At 40.9% G+C, this 24625-nt stretch overlaps 3 protein-coding genes across 4 annotated transcripts in view; 2 read left to right on the forward strand and 1 right to left on the reverse strand.

Annotated features, from left to right (window-relative positions):
- The window catches only part of LOC103710945 (uncharacterized), a 62843-nt gene extending 55670 nt beyond the window's left edge, over positions 1–7173 (forward strand). Inside the window, exons 27-36 of the mRNA XM_008796878.5 lie at positions 50–1348; positions 1439–1699; positions 1784–2074; positions 2177–2656; positions 3847–4278; positions 4418–4696; positions 4808–5210; positions 5307–5455; positions 6065–6268; positions 6807–7173. Coding sequence (XP_008795100.2) covers positions 50–1348; positions 1439–1699; positions 1784–2074; positions 2177–2656; positions 3847–4278; positions 4418–4696; positions 4808–5210; positions 5307–5455; positions 6065–6268; positions 6807–6926 — 3918 coding nt within the window. The 3' untranslated portion in view covers positions 6927–7173. The remainder of the gene's footprint in view (positions 1–49; positions 1349–1438; positions 1700–1783; positions 2075–2176; positions 2657–3846; positions 4279–4417; positions 4697–4807; positions 5211–5306; positions 5456–6064; positions 6269–6806) is intronic.
- A 1543-nt stretch (positions 7174–8716) lies between these two features.
- On the reverse strand, positions 8717–10313 carry LOC103710946 (uncharacterized). Its single transcript, XM_039132468.2, has one exon. It carries the CDS (start codon positions 10163–10165, stop codon positions 8936–8938), a length of 1230 nt encoding a protein of 409 aa, XP_038988396.1. The 5' UTR covers positions 10166–10313; the 3' UTR covers positions 8717–8935.
- A 5038-nt stretch (positions 10314–15351) lies between these two features.
- On the forward strand, positions 15352–23719 carry LOC103710947 (Low-density receptor-like protein). 2 transcript variants are annotated; one of them, XM_026806183.4, is made up of 3 exons: positions 15352–15615; positions 15700–15828; positions 23455–23719. In XM_026806183.4, exons 1-2 carry the CDS (start codon positions 15468–15470, stop codon positions 15822–15824), a joined length of 273 nt encoding a protein of 90 aa, XP_026661984.1. In that variant the 5' UTR covers positions 15352–15467; the 3' UTR covers positions 15825–15828; positions 23455–23719. The 2 variants fall into 2 exon arrangements, with proteins under 2 accessions (XP_026661984.1, XP_038988397.1); XM_039132469.3 differs by lacking the exon at positions 23455–23719 and adding an exon at positions 20519–20537.
- The last annotated feature ends 906 nt before the right edge of the window (positions 23720–24625 follow it).

Below are 24625 nucleotides of genomic sequence, written 5' to 3' on the forward strand. Positions count from 1 at the left end.
TTGGACTTTTTAGGGTCTAAATTTGTACTTTATCATGTCTGTCTTACAGGTGCAAGATCTTATGATTCCCCTAAGAGAACTAGCCTATGCAGATGCTAATGTTGCATATCATATGTGGGTATTAGTCTTCCCAATAGTCTGGGTTACTTTACAGAAAGAAGAACAAGTTGCACTTGCTAAGCCAATGATAGCCCTTTTGTCAAAGGATTACCACAAAAAGCAGCAGAGTAGCAGACCTAACGTTGTCCAAGCACTACTTGAAGGGCTTCATTTGAGCCACCCTCAACCTCGGATGCCAAGCGAGCTCATTAAATATATCGGAAAGACTTACAATGCATGGCACATTGCTCTGGCTCTGCTGGAGAGTCATGTCATGTTATTCACGAATGAAGCAAAATGTTCTGAATCACTAGCTGAGCTCTATCGACTTCTTAATGAAGAGGACATGAGGTGTGGATTGTGGAAGAGAAGGTCAATTACTGCAGAAACAAGAGCTGGACTCTCTCTTGTTCAGCATGGTTACTGGCGGCATGCTCAAGGCCTCTTTTATCAAGCAATGATCAAGGCAACACAGGGTACTTATAACAACACTGTTCCGAAGGCTGAAATGTGCCTTTGGGAAGAAATGTGGCTTCAATGTGCTAGCCAATTAAGTCAATGGGATGTCTTGGCAGATTTTGGCAAGAGTGTAGAAAATTATGAAGTCCTTCTTGATTGTCTCTGGAAGGTTCCTGATTGGGCATATTTAAAGGATAATGTAATTCCAAAGGCTCAGGTAGAGGAAACACCCAAGTTACGTCTGGTGCAAGCATTCTCTGCTCTTCGCGATAGGAATGCCAATGGTGTTGGGGAAGCTGGAAACATTGTGGCCAAAGGTGTTGAGCTTGCATTAGAACATTGGTGGCAATTGCCTGAGATGTCTTTCCACTCTCGAACACCTCTTCTGCAGCAGTTCCAACAATTAGTCGAGGTACAAGAATCTGCAAGGATACTTCTGGACATTGCAAATGGGAACAAACAACCTTCAGGTAATTCAGGTACCAATGCTCATAACGTGTTTGCAGAACTGAAGGATATCCTTGAGACATGGAGACTGCGAACTCCTAATGAATGGGATCATATGTCTGTCTGGTATGATTTACTCCAATGGAGAAACGAGATGTACAATGTTGTGATAGATGCATTTAAGGACTTTGCTCAAACTAATCCCCAACTTCATCATCTTGGTTACCGGGACAAAGCTTGGAACGTCAATAAGCTTGCTCGCATAGCCCGTAAGCAAGGCCTCTATGATGTCTGTGTAACAATCCTAGACAAGATGTATGGCCATTCTACCATGGAAGTGCAGGTGATAGTTCTATATAAAATTGCTTATGTTCCTTTTGCTTTTTTCAGCTTCTAAAAGATTCAATGTGAGAACTTAACCATCTACTTGCAGGAAGCATTTGTGAAGATAAGAGAACAAGCAAAAGCTAATTTGGAAATGAAAGGAGAACTGACCAGTGGCCTTAATTTGATCAACAATACAAATCTTGAATATTTTCCTACAAAACATAAAGCAGAAATATTTCGCCTCAAAGGTGACTTCTTACTTAAGATGAATGACTGTGAGAATGCTAACCTTCATTATTCGAATGCCATAAGCCTTTTTAAACATTTGTCAAAAGGATGGATAAGTTGGGGAAACTACTGTGATATGGTATGTCAGATTCTAACCTTTATGCATTAACTATCTGCATATATTTGAAGAAAATTAACTTAAGGTTTATGGGCTCCTCTGCAGATTTATAAAGAAACTCTTGAGGATCTATGGTTAGAGTATGCTGTGAGCTGCTTCTTTCAAGGCATCAAGTATGGTGTTTCAAACTCCAGAAGTCATCTAGCTCGAGTTCTTTATCATCTTAGCTTTGATACACCAAATGAACCTGTCGGAAGAACATTGGTCAAATATCTGGACCAATTGCCTCATTGGGTTTGGCTTTCTTGGATACCACAGCTACTGCTGTCCTTGCAACGAAGTGAAGCACCACATTGCAAGCTAGTTCTATTGAAAATTGCTCAAGTATATCCACAGGTAAATAACATATCAAGGATATAAGGGTGAAGTAGAGGTAGCAGTTTTTGATGTCCGTTGATTTTCTTTCATATACTTTAAACATTAAAAAATATTATGCAGGCCTTATATTACTGGCTCCGTACATATCTAATGGAACGTCGTGATGTTGCTAATAAATCTGAACTTGGTAGAAATATAGCATTGGCTCAGCAGCGCATGCAACAAGCTGTCTTGGGGAATAATGCTGGTTCGCATAATATGTCTGATGGAAATGCAAGAGCCCCCAGCCATAGTGGAAGTACTTTAACTTCAGAAAATCAGGTCCATCAAGGTTCCCACCCAGGTGGTGTTGGTGGTTCCCGTGATGGGGCAAATTCTCAAGGACGAGAACCTGAAAGGCCTGCAACAATTGAAGGGGGTGTTAGTACTGGATGTGACCAACCTCCACAAAGTACAACTGTCACAGAAGGCAGCCAGATTGGATTAAGGCGAAATGCTGGGCTTGGTTGGGTAGCTTCCGCTGCTAGCGCATTTGATTCTGCAAAGGATATCATGGAGACTCTAAGGAACAAACATCCTAATTTGGCTAGTGAACTTGAGGTAAGAAATCACTGCAAGTGTATTCTCTTGTTCCCTTCTGATTTTGTTCATCATTCTTGCACATCCTTGTTTTGTCTAAGCTGGCAGTTTAAAATCTTTGGGAATTCCAATAGAAATAATGTTTTATTCTTGTATCAGCATATCTTTAGTTTTGAATTAATTTTAATAGTATCTTCTTTTTGCCGCTAAAAGTTAGTGTGGCATTGACCTATTCTCTTAAATTTGGTAGCCAGTGTTCTTTGGTTGCTGTGACTATTTTAACTAGCAAATTTTTGTAAACTATCTTATACGTGGCTATTTTCATAATATTGGATGTATTATTTGGGAAAGCAGAATAATACCAGAAAAAATTAAAAGAGGTGACTGGAAAGAAATATGTACTTCTAATGAGGAGTTCTTTCACTTTCCGAGGAAGGTAGAAAGTATAATTCTTTTGAATTTGGACGGTGGCATATCTTGTATCTGTTAGCTTGTACAATGGTCTCAGCACAAGATACAGTAGTTTCTTGAATCATGGGTTACTGTTGAATCAGTTTTACTTGGTTGGAACTTGGAAGTGAGCTGTCGAAGATAAAGTAGGATGATTCAGGGGTAAAGAACTTTGACAACATAAGTGTTATAAGGAACTTCCCTAGTTAGTGAAACCACAACGTATTTGCGTAGCAATATTGACAATTGTGTGTTGTTTCTTCCCCGCACTATTTTACAAATCAATATCCATTAAGATCTTTAATTCTTTTTCCCCATATTTTCGCACAACTGTGCTTAGCAAAGAAGCATCATCATTCAACTCCATTTTGGTTGACGGAGAAGGGCCTGGGATCAACACTTGAAGCGATCCACTGATGGCTGATAATTCTTACAATGTTCCGTATAGAACTAAGAGGCACAACTTTTCACATTGTATCCAAAAGAATCCTATGTGGTTTAAATGCATAAAGCACATCAAGAGAGTGTTTTGAAATGCAAAATGTGCTGTTGTTTTATGTAAGGACAGTCATTTGTAGATTAATTAGAATATCTTTCACTTCTTGGAAAATGGCTTTTAAGTGGCTGAAAAATATAGCTAGCAAACTATCATGATTTTGATATGCTATTATTCACAGTGCCCAGCAGGTATCGAGGACTGCCTTCCAATGCATCTTTTTCTCTTCCTGATAATTTACAATCCTTTGAATTTTTCTTTCCAGAGTTTACTATCTGAAATTGGATCAAGATTTGTTACTCTTCCCGAGGAGCGACTTTTGGCTGTGGTTAATGCATTGCTGCATCGTTGCTACAAATATCCAACAGCCACTACAGGGGAGGTTCCCCCATCTTTAAAAAAGGAGCTCTCTGGTGTTTGCAAAGCTTGCTTTTCAGCAGATGCTGTAAACAAGCATGTTGATTTTGTAAGAGAATATAAACAGGAATTTGAGCGTGGTCTTGACCCAGAGAGCACAGCAACTTTTCCTGCCACACTATCTGAACTGACAAAACGGTTGAAGCACTGGAAAAATGTTCTCCAGAGCAATGTTGAAGATAGATTTCCTGCTGTCCTAAAACTTGAAGAAGAGAGTAAAGTATTGCGTGATTTTCATGTTGTTGATGTGGAAATTCCAGGGCAGTATTTTACTGACCAGGTTGGTTTGAAATTGCTACAATCGGCACTATATTCAGCTTTTTGTTGGTAGTTTTTGCTCTTAGTTGAAAACTTGAAACTTGAAAATTACATCTGTGCTTAAAAAGTGAATTAATTCAAGTTGCAATTTGTTTCTCCAGGAAGTGGCACCTGATCATACAATAAAGTTGGACAGAGTTGGATCTGATATTCCAATTGTGCGGAGGCATGGTAGCAGTTTCCGGCGCCTGACGCTTATAGGCTCCGATGGTTCCCAACGCCATTTCATTGTGCAGACATCATTGACTCCGAATGCTAGGAGTGATGAACGTATGCTTCAACTCTTTCGCGTACTAAACAAAATGTTGGATAAGCACAAGGAATCAAGGAGGCGTCATCTATCTATCCATACTCCAATAATAATACCTGTTTGGTCGCAGGTCTCTTCATGTTTACTATCACAATGAACATTCCATCTCTTTATTTTTTCCATGTATTCTCTTTTTTTTTCCTTCTTGGATTATGTTCTAAATGTGTCTGTTCTTTTTCAGGTACGAATGGTTGAGGATGACTTGATGTATAGCACATTTCTTGAGGTCTATGAGATCAATTGTGCACGGCACAATCGAGAAGCAGATATTCCCATCACCCTATTCAAGGAACAACTCAATCAAGCCATCTCAGGACAGGTCTCGCCTGAAGCAGTACTGGAACTGCGTTTGCAGGCGTACAATGAAATAACAAAAACCGTTGTTAATGACAACATTTTCTCTCAGTACATGTACAAGACTCTCCCAAGTGGGAATCATCTTTGGACTTTCAAGAAACAATTTGCTATCCAGCTTGCACTTTCTTGTTTTATGTCATACATACTGCGGATTGGGGGCAGGTCCCCAAATAAGATTCTATTTGCTAAGAACACTGGGAAGATATTCCAAACTGATTTTCATCCAGGTAACAGTTGATTTTTTAAAAAAAGAAAAAAATGTGCAGATGATCGGTACTTGTACACTTTTGTCTAAAGGCTTATTGCTTTAATTTTTCATGCAGCTTATGATGCTAATGGAATGATTGAGTTTAACGAACTAGTTCCCTTTAGGCTGACTCGGAACATGGAAGCTTTCTTCTCCCATTTTGGTGTGGAAGGTCTTATTGTATCTGCCATGTGTGCTGCTGCAGAGTCTATAACTTCACCCAAGGTGAGGCCTTATTCTGCTTATAATAGTTGATGGATGGTAATGAAAATGGTGAACTAATGCTATCTGGATCCATTAAGTAAATGAGTATCATAATACAGAAATTAAAGGTCTCTCTTTCTCTAACTCAGTAGCTACACGCAACTTTCCTGTAACAAGAGATCCCCCAGAAGTCAATTGTGGACTTATCCAAATGTAGAACTGTCATATGTTGGTCCAGTTGGTAAATGATAATTGATACAGAAATTCTACTAAAATACTAGCTAACACTGCATGCTCCCCCAAAAATGCTCTTTGACAATTAATTTTCCTACCAGCTTATTTATTTCTTTCATCTCAGATCTAGTGACTCAGAACTAGGACAATCCAAAATTCTATGGGCACCTTAAGTTCTCTTTTCCATGAAAATGAGATAACTCAAGATTAATCGCGTAAAGGAGAAGAACAAAAACAACAAAGGCTAAAAGTCATAGTTAAGTGGTAATTTCTGGGGTGTTGGATTACATATTAGTCATTTTCCTTATCGGACATGTTAATTGGTTAATGGTTGTTTGTCTATCAAATTTTTGTCCTGCCACTGTATGAGTTAAGTGCATGTATGTGTATTTCCAGCAAAGCCAACACATATGGCATCATTTAGCCATGTTCTTCCGAGATGAGCTGCTATCTTGGTCATGGAGAAGGCCACTTGGAAATCATTCAGCACCGCTAGTTGGTGGGATTAATCCTATGGACTTCCAGCAGAAGGTGACTACTAATGTCGATCATGTCATCGGCCGTATTAGAGGAATAGCACCACAAAGTGTCTCGGAAGAGGTAAGAACTTTGATGCCTTAGATTACTATGTTTTATTACATTGAAGAATATTTATAGTTACACCATAGGAACCGGGTTACCTAAAATAGGTGCCTTATGAAATGATCAAGTATGTAAGATTTAAGTTCTGGCAAGACGCAAAGTGGTGGAAGTTGAACGTTGATGGACCCAGTCACTCAATACCTGCTTGTAGAATTTGTTTTTTCTAGATGAAATTTGAAGGCCTTGGTTGTGATTTTGGGAATGATCCATTGAATTATATGGATCAGCATTGACTAATTGATGAGTCTGCACGGTCTTCAGCAGTTGAGCTGTATCCGTGCAAAGTTCTTGGGGATCATCACATTATGTGATTCCCTTTCGCTAATTAATTAAAAAATTGTTCAGTTCTGCATGTGTTTCTTGGTTTCGTTGAGCCCATAAAAAACTTATTTTGCGATTAAGTTTGGGTGAATGATGCAGCCTGTGAAGGTGCTTCCATAATCCGCTACTTATTCCTTCTATGTTCAGCATCATCTGACATGATTCTTTTTTTCAGGAGGAGAACAGCACCGACCCCCCACAGTCGGTTCAACGCGGTGTGACGGATCTGGTTGAAGCAGCCTTAGCCCCCAGTAGCTTGTGCATGATGGACCCTACATGGCACCCCTGGTTTTAACTGTATGTAGTTCTGAAAAAATATATATTCTCTCAGCAAGGCAGGTGAGGGGAATGGGAGCTATCTTTTTCTGCATCATTTCCTTGTAAATAATTGTACATAATGATCAGATGGTAAGCCTGATGAGTAATATTATCCAGGTTCATTTGACTCATGGTTCTGCTATGCATTGCCATGTTGTCAGTTAACGTTGTAATGGAAGTACACATCATCATTTTAAAGAATCCAGTGAGTTGTTTGGCTGTCAGTCTGATACAGGTAGCAAATATGGGATGCCTTCATGTCCATGAACCTTTAAAGCTAATGGTGCATCACATATGATCAATTTTCCAAAGAAATTAAATGTCTAACCATACATCGACGTCATAGCACTGCTCATCTAGTGGCTAAAATCTTGAACATTATAGAAATATAGAAAGTGTGCAGATGACGTCGTGGCTCTCCATCCCTTTTCTGTTTTTTGTTGTTGTTGTTTTTTTTTTTTAATCCGGATAACTACGTACCATGAGTGTTAGGTACAACCCATGCTTTCAGTCATTAGACTCAAAATAGAAGTGGAACTGTCGTCACCGATGAGCCATGTAGCATTAGCGAGTACGATGGAAGCATGGGATCCCCTTCCAGATTGGATGGCTGTGCTGAATAAATTCAGTAGTTGCCGCAAAGTGTCGTTCGCTATACGTCGGTTGAACCGGAACGCGCCATACTGAGTCCAGTTTGTTTTTTTGAACAAAACCGCCTGCTGCCTGTCGAGAAATCAAAGCGCAAGCATAGTCCCAGGATGTTTGGCAAACGTCTGTCCAAGTTTCCATGCACTATAGGTCTTTTTCCTGGATAGTAATAGGGATGACAGCCGGATGGATTTTATACGGTATCCAACCCATTTTGAATACATATTTTAAATCTGCTTCTCAAACAAGTATTTTTTATGTTTAATATTTTAATACAAATTCGATTGAGCTAGTGGTCGATCTAAGCACAGGTTTAATAACTATGCCTTAAATCCTTAGTTATATGTATCGCGCGCAATTTTGCATCATAAATTATGTTCCTATCCTTTATAATTATATAAAATTAATATTAATTTTCATCATTGTGCTAAAAATCTAGCTTATATCTATATTTTGATAGAAAATATAATTAATATTCAACTTGTATCTACATCCTAGGATAAATATGGATATGTTTAATATCCAATTCGTATCGATATTAGTTTAGAATAAATATGGATACTTATTTTGTTGCCTGTTTTATATCCGTATCCGTATTTTGTATTTGCTGGAAAATTATGTATATTGTTGCAATAGGTAGAAAAAAATAACCAAACGAGAAGAAAATTTAGCGAGGAAGCTACGGGAGCCACTGAAAGACTTTGAACCTCGTCCTTATCCAAGCTCTCCAAGTCACACAAGCATACATCACTCTTGTACCATCTTCTACCATCCTCCTTTAAAACCCTAAGAGAAGTCATTCTCAGTCTGGCAAGCCATAGTTCAACATCCTAAGTCTCATGGGCAGAGCAGCAACAACCTTCAAGAGGAATGTTTTAAGAAAACAAACAACATGATGATGAAATTTCCCAAAAAAACAAAAAACAAAAAAGCCAAACAAATTAAAGAACTGGAACTCAAACTACAAATTTTCACATTAAATCAGCCTACATAGCCCACCACAATTCCATCAAACTAATTCCAAATTCAACTCATGGCAGAGAATCACATATATAATACCAACACCCGCCAACTAAATCCAGCATTTCTACTCATTACAATTATACCATGCACATATCATTAAAATCACATCATTATATATAACTTTAATAACATCTTAACACCAACTTCACACAAAATCTTCACAATCATGCCTTATTTCTCCTCATCGTCATCCTTCCTCCACACCCAAAAAATACATCCAAATTAAATAAAAGAATAGTATAATAAGATTAAATTCTCTGTTGTTTTCTTCCTCTTTTGGTTCATCTTTTTTTTTTCTTTCTTCCCCCGTTTCCATCATCCCTGCCACTCCGGGCACTGGTCGGTAGGCCGGGTCTTCTGCGTGCCGGCCTTGAGCGGGCAGGGGGCGTCGACCGGCGGCACCATGCAATTATACTGCAAGCAAAGCGACGCACCGACCGGGATTGCCGCCGCCGGGCTGATCTCCACCCCGGTCAGATAATTGTGCTGCAGGTACAGCAGCTGCATTCCCCCCATCAACCCCTGCACCAGCCTCCCCGGCACCTCGCCGGTGAACCGATTATTGTTCAGATACAGCCTCCCCACCGCCGCCAGCTGCGGCGGCACCGGCCCCCAGAACCGGTTGTAACTCAAGTCCACCACCGGGATCGCCACCTCCGACGGCGCCGCCGACGGCGCCACCGGGCCGGAGAAGAAGTTGCGCTGCAGCTGGAGGGATTGCAGGGGGAAGGAGAAGACGCAGCCCGGAATGGGGCCCTCCAGCTGGTTCATGCTGAGGTCCAGGTAGCTGAGCCGGGTCAGCCGGGGGAGCACCCCGTCGACTCGGCCGGCGAGCCGGTTCGAGGAGAGGGAGAGGTACCGGAGAGCCGACGGCAGTGCCGGGACCGGGCCGGAGAGGTCGTTGTGCTTGAGATCCATCCGGAGGAGCGGCGCGGAGTCGGGGAAGGCCGGGATGGAGCCGGAGAGGCGGTTGTGGCAGAGAACGAGGTTGGCCATAGCTGGAATGGAGGGAAGGGAGGGAGGGATGGAGCCGGAGAGCTGGTTGTAGCTGAGGTCGAGAGTTCGGAGGCGTCGGAGGGAGCCGAGGGAGTCAGGGATGGGGCCGGAGAGGAAGTTCTTGCTAAGGGCGAGGAAGCGGAGGTCGGAGCAGAGGGAGAGCGAGTCCGGGATGGAGCCGACGACGCGGCCGGGTACGAGGGAGAGCTCGGCGAGGGCAGAGAGGCGCCCGAGAGCGGGGTCGAGGCGGCCGGAGAGGCCCGGGGACCCGGCGCGGGGGTCGCCGAGGGCCAGCGCGACGACCCTGTCCCCGGCGCAGAAGACCCCCGGGAAGCCGCAGGGGTCGCCGGTGAAGTCCCACCCGGCGAAGAACGCCGACCCCGGCATGTCCTCCAGCGACTTCCCGACCGCCTGCAGAGCCAAGAAGTCCACCGGATCCAGAATCGCCCATGCCTTCTTCACAAGCGACGACCCAGAAAACAACAACAAAAATACCAGAAACAGGCTACTAAAAACGCCGCGTACAACTGCGACGACTCCTTCCCCCATGACACCGCTTATCACTCTTCTCCTTCCTCAAACTACGATATATGGTGGAAGAGGGCAATGGGAGTTGGGATTTAAAGGAAAAGCAGTATATATCTCTTTGTGGGCTTTATCCGTGAAAGAATGGTGGGGACTGGGGATGGAGAGAGAAAAAGAGAGGGGGTTTTACAGGTTGCCTTCTCGTGGGAAGGCCGTGAGTGCTTTAATGGCGGAACAGCAAAGAAAGGAGAAGTTGGAAGGTGGTGGAGAAGACTTTGGCGAGAAGCTCCTGCTTTCTCTTCTATTTTTTTTTTGCCCTTTTCTAGCCTCTATTTGCTCTGCTTCTTCCTCGACTTGGCTTCTTGGTCATGATTTTGGCTTCCGAGAGAAGGCGAAATGAGCACTGCACTCATTCCCCCGAGTAGGAACCAGAGAGCGTTATTATTTTCTCTTTAATTTATTTGTTTGTTTATTGTTTTGCTGTGATGCTTTGGGTTTAGGTTCGGGAGAAATAAACGGCTGTCCGAGCCTAGCGGGGCTCAGGCTCGGGTGACAGCTCGACGGAGTTTTTTTGGGGCGACGAGGACCACGTGATCACCGGCCCCTCAGGTCTACCGACACGTCATCCAGGTGTTGGGAAGAGAGGGAGCTTTTCTCGGTTGGAGTCGGCAGGTTCCGGTGACGCCGCCGGCTCGCTTCCTTTGTCGTGTCGTGTCATTTTCTAGGTGAGATATTATTCAATGCATGACATGGCGATATACCTAATTTCATATGAGGGGGTGGGCCCGGGGCTACCAACGGTCGCCTGGCTCCGCCTTTAATCTTCTTTCACACGTGACATGCACGTGGAAAAGGTAATGGGAAATGGATGGGACTGAGGCAGCTTGGATTTTTGTTTGCTTGTAGTTCCTCTTTTTTATGAGGTGGGTCTCATGTGTTTGGTTAACTTTGGTTCTACCACTATTTGGATCTGACTGCTGCATTGCATTGTTACGAACTTTCAAGCCATGACCAAATCCATTGGAATCACTTTGTTTGCATTTCCATTTCCTTTCCTTCACTTCTAAGCCAGCCAAACAAGAGCCCCATTGTGGTGAATGCGTATCATCATTTACAGGCTAAGTGTTTGAAGAACACATGGGGTGCAGCTTAGAAACACTTTCCAAGTATGGAGAGATTGCAAGGGTGGATGTGGTTCTTCCTCTAATCATGACCACCATTTTATTATCACTGCTGCAGGCTACTTCACCGAGCGAGCTAAAGCAATAATTCCAATCGTCAAGGTCCTATGCAGGAGTTGATTACGTCCACTTACAGATTCTTGAGCATTCTTCAAGAATAAGCTGCTCGTATGATTGATAGCTCCTACTATGTAATAATAAATTTCACAAGGTGCTTTTTAACATAGCAAATTTCACAAGTGCTCCAAAAACAGCTACTGTGTCATGCTAATAGTACAGAAAATTGGTGACAAAGGAGGACCAAGTGTTCTAAGGATTGAGGTTGGCTTGTATGATGTCTGTGGCCCTTGAAGTTGAAAGGGTCCCCATGCGAGAGTTGATTATATCTACTTAGAGAATAATAAGCTGCTCGTACAATCGATAGCTCCTACTATAACATAAGCTGTCGTTGCAGAAGGCAGCTAAAAAGTACTCTGAACGTAGCAAAGTCCATAAGTGCTCGAAAACAGCTACTGCAGCATGCTAGTAATACCGAAAATTGCTGCCTAAGGAGTACGAAGTGTTTGAAGGATTGAGGTTGGCTTGTCTTATGTATGTGGTCCTTGCAGTTGAAAGGGTCCAATGCAGAAGTTGCTTATATCCACATAACTTAGAGATTCTCAAGCGTCCTTCAAGAATAAGCTGCTCGTATGATTGATAGTTCTTACATTTAAGGTAAGCTGTGGCTGTAGAAGGCAGCTAAAAGTGCTTTTAACATATTAAATTTCATAAGTGCTAGAAAACAGCTATTGTGTCACATGCAGATAGTATAGAAAATTGGTGACAAAGTAGTATGGTGTAACAACCCAGGATTTCATCCAAAATGGCTAGCCGGAAGGTATTATTTGAATTCTTTGATCCTGTATAAGTACCCAAGATCTACCCAGCGAATAATCGATGTAGGACTAAACACACACCCACACGAGTCCTCACATAGTTCCCCCGTTCAAGCCCTAACGTCCTCATCAGGCTAAGGGTTCAAATCCATTCAAATCTATTCATAAATACCATGATCGGCCCGTGGTCAGTTCCAATAGATCTGTGCTGCAGTGTCTTCTAGTTCACATATGTTATGGCCCGGGTCCGCTCTGATACCATTTGTAAAAACCCATGACCTCACCCAAAATGGCTAACCGGAAGGTATTATTCGGGTTCCTTAATCCTGTATAAGTACCCAAGATCTACCCAGCGAATAACCGATGTGGGACTAAATACACGCCCACACGAGTTCTCACAAAGTGTTCTAAGGATTGAGGTTATCTTGTCTCGAACTTGATTAAGTATAATTTCCAATAAACCAACATATGCCTATTTTAAGATGCTTGATCTAGTTCAAATTCAAGCTAACCCTTTGTTTGATGTTAGGGATTTTAATTTCTTCAAGCTTGGTTTGAAAATAATTTTGAGCATAAAATTTGAGATTAAACTTGATTTGTTTGTAAGTTGTTCAAGCTTGATTGAGCATAAGTAGCTTAGTTAAATTATTATTGCTTCTAAAAGTGCAGGTGATGGAAGTTTTAAAGAGAAAAAACTAATTTTCCATGTATGTTCTTTGCCAACTTCATAACTCATACCTATGCCGATGCCACCAAGATGATGCATCTTATTTATGAGATTTTGTAGAAGACTTCCTGACCTCAAGTCAATTTTGTACATAACAATAAGAATGCTAACACTAAATCTATAGAGTTTGTTGTTTAAAACTAATTCTCCAAGAAAAATGGACTAGATTTGAAAGCTAAAAGCTAGTATGAATGCAAGATCTTTTGTTCCAAAAGCACCATGAGGAGGGCCAAAAAAATAAAAAGGACTTGGAAGTCCCTATGAAGGTTTAATGCTTAAGTTGTCATACATCTTTATAAGATGTTTCACATGTTGATAATTGCCGCTAGCTAGGAGCCAACAATGTTGGAGGAAAATGATTTAAATATTGTTATGTTGTTATTTTTATTATTTTAGAATAATGTTATAAAAGAATAATTTATTAAAATAAATTTAAAAGATTGAAAAGATCTTGTTTGAATTGAGGCGTGTGATGTACATTGTCCTACGAACATGATTCACCCTCCTACGAGTAGATCTACGACAATCTTTTTATCAAAGTATAACAGCTCGGCTCAACTCGTTCATTTTCTAATAAGTACGATTGCTAGAAGGTTTGATTCGAATGACTTCTTTTAGTTGCACAGAAAAGGAAGAAGAAAATGAAAACTTGGAAAAGTGTACTTTAGAAAAGCAGTGTCTTGGTCTTGAAAGCAGTGTGCTATAAGAGACACCATCAGATGAAGAAAGAGTAGATGCGATGTGTTTAGATATATTCTAAAGCGTTGGACTCAGAGTCTATTCTGGGTGATGGAGGAAATGCGATGGTTCTAAAGATACTTGATGTCTTGGAAATAAAGTATTTTTTCGAAAATCAATGTTATATTTTGAAGAGCTGAAATTCTTCAAAAAGATGTATACGGCAAAAAATATTTTAAAATATTTAAACTAACTAAAATTTTGGGGACAAAGTTTATTTTTACCTTCTCGAGCCAGAGAGTATCTGGAGTATCTTTATGAGGGCCAGGTATGGTATACAGACTATGTGTCAAACTTTCATGTTGGGCGGCACACCTCATTCATCTGGAGGGAGATGTATGCTCGTGCCCTGTTGGTGCTACCTAACATTAGATAGTTTGTTGGACATGGCTATATGATGGTTGACAGGTGGATGAAGAAGCAGCCACTTTGTCTGTGGCCTACCATGGTCGACCTGGAGAGCATGGTTGGCCTCAAGGTCTGTAAACTGTTCATCTCAGGGGAGAGAAAGTGGAATGAGGTTGCTATTCGGCGAATCTTCGGGGTTTAGTTGGCTGAGAGAGTCTTAGCTCTACTGATTCCCACTTGGGGGGCTACGGATAGGAGGTTTTGGAGATCGACCATCAGGTCGAAGGTGAGAGCTAGTGACCTATGTGACTTGTGGTGGTTCGACAGATGGATGGAGGTTGGATCTAAAGGCTTCGTATTCAACCCCGTGTTGCTCTATTTATTTGGAAGGTAGCATGGGGTTGTCTACCAACCAGAGGTGTGTTGGCCAGATCGGGGTTGAGGCTCAATCCTGCATGTGATGGATGTCCAGAAGTCGAGGAGTCTATTGCCCACGTTCTACTTGGATATTCGAGGGCGACTCAGGTTTGGAGTGGGATCGGGCTGTCTCGAGCTTTTTGCAGTACACGTCCTCGATTGAATCCTTCCTTGGCTGCCTGAAAGGGTTTACGAGGAGCCTTGCTACTATTGCGTGGGGTGTCGGTTATGCTTACGTAACCTACCACATTTGGTTGGACAGAAACGCCCGAGTCTTCGAAAATAGAAGGCATCATCCGAAGACCGTGGCTGACAGGGCTCTACTACATGCTGCTGAAATCACCTAGCCTCATTTTTGTGCTGTACATAGGATGGCAAGGGACATTTGAGACTCCCGCTTAGCTGTTACAATAACTTTAGTGGTTCTTATATCCTGAAAGCCCCCATCTCTGAGCTTTTTTGAGGTGAACTTCGACGGCAGTGTGATCATGGGTTATGACTCCAGACTTGTCGCAGTTGGGAGCTGCCTAGGAAGGCCTTATGTGAGGCTCGTTTTAAGAGCGGATAGTATCCACCTTAAAGAAGAATCGGGTATAGTTATCGAGTGGATCCGAGGCCAGTACAGGACCGGCGGTGGGCATCCGTTATTGCAGGATATCCCCAGGTTGACAATGGATTGTGGCGCATTTTGGGCCGCTGATGTCTATTGGGAGGTGAACAAAGTTGCTGACTGGATCGCCTCCTTTATTGCTCAGCACTTAGGTGGGGTCCTTCGGGAGGTGTGCCCTTCCTCTTTCTATCATTTTTTTTTTGATTTTTTTTAATATACTCAACAGTATAATTCATCCGTTAAATAAATAAATAAATAAATAAACAAATAAATAAACAAATAAACCGCTCGCCCAAATACAGTCTATTAACACGTGTAACAAACACCGACAGATTTCTTCCGTCTTCCCCTCTTCCGTCTCCTAAATCCTCACATCCGGGGCCGAAGAAGCAAAGAAACCGAAGCCAACTGAGAGCTCTCGGCCTCCGCCATGGTCTCCTCCGCCACGAGGGTTGCTCTCCGCGTCGCCGCCGTCGCGGCCATCCTCCTCCTCGCGTTCTACGTCGGCCGCCCCCTCTACTGGAAGCTCTCCGCCACCATCCACGAGATCCGCGAGAAGCGCCAGACCGTCAAAGAAGGTCCCCTTCTCCTCCAATCTCGATCACTCTGCCTTCTCTTCTTTCCTGGAATCTCAACAAAATGGCTGCTTTTTGGTGTTCCAGGGATCTCGCAGTTCGTTCTGGAGGCCCAGAAGACGGTGGGATGGGTCCACGACGAGTCCGACTCGGGATCCGACGTTAATCGGAAGGCTTCCGTATCTACCAGTCGCCGGTTTATTCGAAAATGATCAGGTTTTCCATCATCTGTAGCTAGCTGTTCTTCTTCTTGTTGTTGCCGTCGTAAATTATGCTTCTTTCCCTTTCCATCTTCTCCATTATGTGTTAATAGATCTGAAGGAAGTGATGTTGTTAGGTCCAAGATTAGTTCTTTCTGAGCATAGTCGGGTTGTCATTCTGTTAGAAATTGATATGGTCTTGTAGTTCTGTAATAATATTTAGAGCATCAGTTGGGTGTAGTAAGGAACCAATTGGAGCTTCTGTTGCTCTATAATGGATGTTAGATTTTGCTGAGTGTCTATGGTAGGATGATGTGCTTGTCCTGCATGGAATGCAGAATTTTCTTTCATTTCTGTAATAAGTGGGCCGATATTGTGTACTGGATTTTTGTATTGTTCTGAAGTTCTCAGTTATATAATATGAGCTTAATGTAATGGCGTTTTATGATTTTTTTTTCCAGTCTTAACTAGAAACATAAATGTGTTGGAAGTGTCTGTTAAATGCTTCATGTTCAGTTCTATTTTTGTGCCCTGCAGTATCTCCGCAAGGCCAAGCATCCAGGGACTCAGACTTTTCAAATTTAAACCTGATTCAATGCATATAGTGTCCAAGCATGCACCTCTAGTGCCACCTTAGGTGTGTGTGCTTGGGCTGCCTTATTCACAAGCCTTAGGCCTGAAAGTGCACTCAGGTGCCTGCCTCAAGTGGCCTGTTTGGGCTAACCAAGCTTAACTGGATTGCCTGGGGGCCTAATCTGCTTAATGTCAGCGCCTTGATGAATTTTTTCTTTCTTTATTTTGAAAGTCTTGATTCTTGTCTTTTTTTGTCTGCATTAGTCATTGGCTTATAAAAGAGTTTGGAATTCCTCAAATTTGAGTTGGTCTCCTTTGAATAGACTTTTACTTAAACTGGAAATGTTGTAAATCCATATAACTTACAACTTTTAGCTCAATTAAAAATATGTTATTTACGTTCATGGTTTACTACATGGTCCATGTGGTAGGCATCTGCCTGCGTAATACCTAAAAGCTGATTATGTTTAATTACATCATTTCTCGGTTTTGCTTTCAAACTTTTGAAAACTTTCCACCTCCGAGATCATATCAAGATGTTTTATCAGAAGCTCATCATTTTGGGTCATAATCTCAACCTCAACTCAACTCAACTAAATCTTAATCCCATACTAGTTGGGTTGGCTACATAAATCCTTTTTCTCTATTCCCCTCTGTTTAGGGCTACACTTTCTAAAAGATATAGAGGTATAAAGTCCTTAATTCCTTATTACTCATCCTATGTGATTTTTGGTTTACCTCTATCCCTCTTTTCTTCTATATATTTCAAATCACTCTGTCATACTACTGTTATCTCTCATCCTATGTTGTACACTTCTAGACCATCTACGTTGTCCTTCTTGCAAATTATCCTCAATTAATGTTACCTTTATCTTGTTTTTTATTCTATCTTTTTTGTATTACCATATATTTATCTCAACATTCTTATTTTGGTCACACTCATCTTGTGCGCATGTTGTTTTCTAGCTGCCCAACATACTGTATAAAGCATGATTGTTCGTTCTATAAAATTTTTACTTCAACTTTATAGGTATTCTATAATTGCATAATATCTCAGTTGCATTTTTTAATTTTATCCACCCTGCTTTAATGCTATGGACAACATCCTCTTCATATCGCAGCTGCATATGGTGTCCTAACATAAATTCCTAATAAATGTAAACTCTCCAAATACCTAGTCAACTTTTGACAGTGTTAGCTTGTTTAAAATCCATTAAAAAGGGGAAACTAAAGGCAGTTTACGTGAAAGAAATTCTAATTCCAAGTGATATCTGGTGCTTTTCCCCCCTTTTTAATAGCAATTCTACATGAAATTTCACCAAAATCCATGCGAGGGTTTGTATTGCAGTTATTATCTGGATAGCATCTATAAGAACAAAGTGGCATCTGGTATTCTGTAATGCGAATAGTTAAATATGCAAAAAGGCATCGTAGATTATCCACTAGAAACTGTATATATTTTTTGATATCATGGATAGGTCCGGGGATACCTGCTACCAACCCACTGCTTGAATAATCATATAGTGATCGTAGGGGGAAAATGGGGTTGCAAATTATCTGAAAAACTGGGATGATAGGAATACTTTAAAAGAAAGCTTAGCAAATGTCGAATGCCAATATCTTATGTTCTACATTGTCTACTTGATTCCTTGCTTGATCTAAAGTTTCAATTTTATGTATGTATTAGCTCAAATAATTAGGTTAGTGTTTTTGTAGATGAATTATCTATTGTGATTAACTAGATACAAGAAAATTTCAGTCAGGTCATTATGAATTTTAAATAGCCCAATTTTATTGATATGGTGAGAGTCTCGCTTACCTTCACTTATGTAGTTGTGGATCAACAGTGCTTATCTTGGTTATTTAATCAATCTTTATGGGACATAGGAATTGATACCATCTATGATAAAAGGAGTCTAGGGGAGCCGGCTGATTGTAACAACTGTGTTTCTGCCTGGGTCCCATTGGTGGAGGCAGGGCCTTCTCCAGTGGACTTAAATGAAGCTGATCCCTTGGGCTAACCTTATTGCAGTCTTTCCTATTCTGGTCGTTTCTAGCTCAAAGAGTTCGCTTGGAGGAAAAGCCAAGGTGACCTCTGTCAGAGAAAGTGATAAACCAAAGGGAAAGCAAATGTGGCATGGCAAAAGCTTGCAAGACTGGTTCTAAGGATGCTTTTATGCATGCCACTAAAGAGATCACATGCAAGAGATACATACATCGAATGATGAGCTGGCATACTTAAGAAAGAATGAATTGAGTGCCTTGGCAAAAAAAAATATGGCCTTCTCATATTGGGGGACTGTTGAAAATATGCTGGAGAAATTTGAAGGGAATGGAAAAGGACTATTTGGCAGGTAAGGCTTGTAAGATCAAAGCTATTCTCACCAGGTATCAAGGAGACCTCTGTCTGGGATCTTGCAAGGAGTGTTGGTAGCAGTCTAGGGTGTGTTGGTTTCTTTCCAGTGTCTAGTTTAATCTGTGATAGTTTGTTTGTGGTAGTTGTTCACTTCAAGTTTCTGGGGATTTATATGATGATTGCTGTTGGTTTAGAAGGGGTAGGACTAGAGTTGCATCTGGTGTACAACTTCAGTCGTCGTGATCAGGTTGATGTCTTCTTTTGGTGAGACTGAGGGGTTCATGGATCCATGTAACAGTGCAAGAGTCTAGGAAGTATTCTTTTGTAGGTGGTTGCTCTTCTAAGTCAAGGCTCTCCTTGCTATCGCGCACTTTCTTGGTTATCCATTTAATCCTCTATTGCATAAGTGGGAGAGATTTTTCAGTTTCTGGTGATGGTGAAGCCTTGGTAGGCCAGTTAAGAGAAAGGTAGTCAAGGACCGCATTAGGGTTAGCAAGTGCGATATACATGGTATTCTTGCATGAAAGCAAAGTTGAGGAGTTCTTGCGATTCTGTGGTGAAAGGGTTGTCAGATATTTCAATGGTGGATGACGGTGGATGCACTGGGTTCAACTGGAGTCTTTTTAACTTGTAAAGAAGCGGAGGTTATTCAAATGAAGGTTTCTAATGACCTTCTATTGATTGAATTCAGGATAGGTTTTCTAAAATTAAGTGATTAGTTAATGTTTATGGACCAAATGACAATCAGCTTCCACCACAAGGGTGTTCTTTTTGTTGGAGGCATGAGGAGACTGTCAAACATCTTTTCTTTTAAGTGTTTCTACCTACATCAGATCAACTGGAAATCACTCTGGCCATAGATCAGAAGTAAGAAGATTCCCATATGTAGTTGATTCATGGACAAACTGGAGATCCAAACAGATCAAATGGCATTAGGTTGGGCAATGGTAGTTGCCGGAGTTGTATGGGGCATTTGGTTGGAAAGAATTGCATGTCTTCAGTTGGAACAAGAAGAATTGTCTATTGAATCTTGCACAGGGTCAAGGTAGCGAGAAAAGAGTGGCTCTGGGCATCTAGTACTAAAGTATATGAAACAAGGTTCGCCGTCTCGGTACCGAACTCCGTATCGGTGCTACACTAGCATAGTATTGGTATGGATTTTTTTTAGTATACCGAGTGTCGGTACGCTACCCGTACCGGATACCGGTTTCGAACCGGTACGGTACGGGTATGCTCTGTATCGCCTGGTTCGGGCCGGTATGGCGTACCATACTATGAAAGATTGGTAGGGGGCCTTCAGAAACATGGCATGTTGTGGTCTGTTGTGATTGTTTCTCATGCAGCTCTGGCTTTGTTTTCCTTTTAATTATCTTAAACAAGTATTTATGAATTTAGACAATGAATTTATATGTTTATTATGGTTTTTTTTTTGAATTATTTTGAGCCAATTTGATCCAAAAAAAACCCTGATGGATCAATAAAATAGTTTTATATCTGACCTAGAGTGACCCGACGCGCATAAAAATGGGATGGGGTTGGGCTTAATTTTTTGATCCAATTTAAATATAGATTGGATTTGTGGTGTGCCAGTGCCTGATCCAACCCGATTCACTTGCAGTCCTATTTTTAAGACAGGATCTGATGGAGGTAAATGGACACAATCCTTTCTCTGCTGTAGCAAGTTTATCTCATTTATTTGTGTAACCTTCTCATCCTGAATTCAGTTGGTTAGACATGGGATAATAAAGACAAATAAATGTAGACCATATTTTCGCAGATGAAGAGATCAGGCTCCAAACTTGTGATGTGCTCATAGACCCCCTGACCAAGCCTGTGGTATAAGCCTTTATGCCTGTGCTATGATTTCTGGGCTGGAAGTTGTTGTCTGATTGGTCATCGCTAACTGTTTGCTGAGGCAGCTGCATGTATTAGTGATGATTGTAGATGTGTGCATCTTGTAACTGTATGCCTACGTGTACTGCTTATGTTGTGAGTTGTGCTGCAAACTTTTAGTGCCATATGACAATTCATCATTAAAGCCCTGCATGATTGTTCCGAAAAAAACTAATGATCTTCTACAATAACCAACTCAAGATTATCTGAATGATATTCTCTTGAAATTAAACTTGTGGATGAGTTTTAGAAATCAAAATCACTCGACTGGCATGTATCCTCGAAATTTTTAGGGAAATTTTTGGTTCTTCATTTGGCTTGATCGTTATTGTAGCATGTTATGGAAGTTGTATGTGGCTGCAATTCTGTTGTCAACCATGTACAGGTTTTAGTTTTTTTTTTTTTTATTTGCTTTTTTGAGAATTATGAGAATTGCGATGGAAATCTGTGATTTTTTTTTTCTTTTAAAGTTTGGTTGCTTACATGTTATTGTATTTGGGTTTTAAAATTTGAAGGATAATAATAATTAGTGCATGCAACACACTATAGTTTTAGATTACAATTTGCGGTCCCATGATATCTGCAACCTGGCAACATTTTTTCTATGGTCAGAAGGAGATTTTGACATGATCTATTTGAAAAGAGATCCTCAGAAATCAACCACACTTATCATTCATGCACTACCAATGCATGGAGATTAGCACCGCAACTCAAATGGATGGGGTCAGGCCGATACTTAATCTTAAGCCAATCAAACTTTTGTGTAACAACCCTAATCCAACCTGAACTTGAACTGAATTTGGGTTAGGTTGGATCGGGTTGTCCAACTCGGGTTACATGAAATTACATTTGGATATTTGGGCTCGGTTGTGCAGTATCAACTGGTTGATTTAATAACTATTGGCATGAAGATATGAAATTCATGTAATATATAAATAAATAGATAATTATCGGCATGCATGCTGAACCATATAATTAATGTATGATCTAAAGGGATGCATATTTGGTGAGCAAGGTCTAAGTTGACATATTCTAGTAATGCATCTAGTATGTACCATCTATCTTTAGATCAACTAGAATAGAATTTCAGTTGAGGATTCTCTTACTAATTGGATTAAGAAATATTTAGATTTGATTGGAGAAGAGACCAGGCCAAGAAATTAGCCTGAATACAAGAATTAGGTAGAATTAGGTCAAGCAAGACTTGATTCATGTTGACCACTACCACTTGGGTAGAACCCAAGTGGGAGCTGGCCAACCTAGGCTAGCATCCATGCCTAAAGAAATACCACTAGAGGTATTTTTCTAGAGAAAGGGGGTGGCCATTCGGAAGTGGCCGGTGTCTCTCTCCTGCCTTTTTGGGACTCAAAGTCCAAAGTAGATTCTAGAGGGAGGGGGCAATCAAGAAAGAAAGTTGTCACCTCCTCTCCCTTATCTTTCTTTGGTGAAATTCTAGTAGGATTGAAAAAAAAGGGGCACCATCCTCTATAAAGAGGGCATTATGTTTTCAATGAGTAGTTGAAAATAAATTTACAAATAATTATGTGATTCTCAAACGACTAGCACTGTACTTCTGACCTTGTTTTAATGGTTTCTTGAATGTAGCAGCTAGTTTGCAACTGGATGCTGGCAGAAAGCAAACAACAGTGAGAAAATAATATTACCAGCTAAGATATGCAATTTCCTGAGTGGTACATTTTGTCCACCAGCAATAGAAATGAATCCAAGAAATCTATTTTAGATCTCAGAATGAAAGAGTAGTGGTCTAAATAAAGATTTTGATTACAAAATACCCCTGCTCGTGACATTTCCACCAGATGGAGCGTGGGACTGAAACGGAGACATTTTTGTTCTTGAACCAGCAGTAGCAGCTTTACCTATGGTAGCCAAATGAATTTGCCACATTATTTGCTCTTGGGGGCATTGGTTAACTTGTCCAGACTGAAGGTTTGCAGTACAATGACCATTGTAGAGCTCGCTTCTTATGGTGAAGGTTATAAATTTTTGAAGCACCGTGATCTCTAGTAGAGATCTCAAATTTGTTTGGTCATAGCAAGGATTGCCAAACCGGTACCGGATGCCGTACCGGTCGACGTCCGGTCCAGTTCGGTATTGGTTTGAACCGGATGGAACCGTCCAGTTTCGTTCGATTCTGTCTAGTACTAGCCCGGCCCCGACCCGGTCAGAGACCGGGTCGGCTCGGTTTGGCCCGAACCGGGCAGTACGACTCAGTTCGGCAATTCTTGAGTCATAGGAAAGCTTCATGAACACTGTCATTGTGCTAAAAGATCATAAACACAAGATCATGAAGTTATTTCTGCCATGAAAAATGATCAGATGAGATTGGGGTTTTCATCATCCAGTCCATGTCCAGAGTTGCCATTAGGCTGCAGACTGCAGTCCATGTCATGATTCATGCAAAAGTTATCAGTGATTGAGGCTCTCTTGCATAGCAAGAAGAATTACATAAGGTATAACAGACTTGTGAATCCCAGGCTGTTAGACATACCATCTCAGCCGCTTGCAGTACCAGGCACAGAGTTAACCTCGGAGCAAGGCGCAGCACCTTAATGAATTGAACCCCGACCTCTCACCCAAAAGAACCAGACATTATACCATCTTGAGCAGATGCTTGGTGGTAGGTACAATGAACTTGTTACTTATGACATTATAGGTGAAGATCAAAGCTAATTTCATGGAACTGTTCAGGTGTAGCTAGTATGCATGTATGCGGTCTGTCTGTTTGGCCGAGGCTCTCTTCTTTACTGCCCCCATCTTTTGCTAAACAGTTTTTCCATTTGTTATTTTGCGTTTTTCCAGGTTAACCTCCAGAATTATATTTCCATGAAGAATTTGAGGTTATGCCATTATTCTGTTGTGGTGAAATATACCCCTTCAGAACATCTTCCTGGAGTTGGATTTTGGTATGGTTGATCAATTTGCATTTGTTGTATTAATTTTATCTTTTCAAAGGTGGTAAGTATTAACTTACTGTTATATGCCCTCTTTGATAGTATCTTTTAACTTCAATTCCATGTTATAACAAACATTTAAATATCATTAATCATCATTTCTTTGCTCTTCACCGAGTCTGCTAAATTGATTTTTTATGTTGGTGAGAACGACTGTAGCCTGTATCCAGTGGACCATGGAACTGAATCTATTGGCTGTTGGTCGGATTAAGAACCACACTCAATGTAAGGATCTGCCAATCTAATTGTCAGGGCTTGATATCTGTGGCTGAATCAAGTGAGATGAGGAGTTGGTTTGTGCTAATGGTAAGGGCTGAGATTTGGTTTCGTAAAGCTCGCTTATGTTTGTTCCTTTAATGGGCAAAACAAAGAGTTGGCTAAGGGCTTAGGTATTAGGCGGTCGATGATAAGTATTAAGGCTCCTTTGAGAGAGTTTTTAGAGGGCCAAAAAGCACTTTCTGGTCTCCAAAAGTACTTTTGACTGAAATAGGGGTGTTTGATAAAAATTTCGAAAAGTTGTTTTAGCTTTTTCAGAAAGCTAAAAACAACCTTTTGGAAGGAGCTCCATGTTGGAGCTTTTCGAAAAAGCACTTTTAGCCCGATCGAAAAGCTATTTTTTTAATCAAAATATCGGTAATAAAATATAATAATTATACAAAATGTCCTTTAATACTTATTTAACCAATTTTATTACCTAGCTAGAAAATTTGTTATATTATAAATAATTTATGCTAATAATTATAATATTTTATATTTTTATTATTGTATTATATTTGATGTTCTTTCTTTCAATTGATACTCAAGCAAAACATATATATAGGATTTTGGATGTGAGTGGTGAACAAATGAGAAATGTCTTGATTTTTTTTGTTATTGGTTCCATCAATCCATGTGAAAGAACCTCTCTCCTAGTAGAAGCTCAATATGGCAAGCTCTCTAACTCTCTCTCTCTCATGCACACATGCGCGCGCACATACACACATACACAAACATGCATGCACGCACGCACAACATACCGT

Source organism: Phoenix dactylifera, chromosome 2 (assembly GCF_051530095.1).
Source record: "Phoenix dactylifera cultivar Ajwa chromosome 2, Ajwa_hap1_PhDact_Kaust_v1.1, whole genome shotgun sequence".
Classification (NCBI taxonomy): Eukaryota; Viridiplantae; Streptophyta; class Magnoliopsida; order Arecales; family Arecaceae; genus Phoenix; species Phoenix dactylifera.

Excerpts from the sequence above, each read along its gene's own strand:
- LOC103710946 (XM_039132468.2), bottom strand. The coding sequence starts at position 10,165 with ATGGGGGAAGGAGTCGTCGCAGTTGTACGCGGCGTTTTTAGTAGCCTG.
- LOC103710947 (XM_026806183.4), top strand. The coding sequence starts at position 15,468 with ATGGTCTCCTCCGCCACGAGGGTTGCTCTCCGCGTCGCCGCCGTCGCG. Across the intron at positions 15,616-15,699 it reads GCGCCAGACCGTCAAAGAAG|GGATCTCGCAGTTCGTTCTG; the intron begins GTCCCCTTCTCC and ends TTGGTGTTCCAG.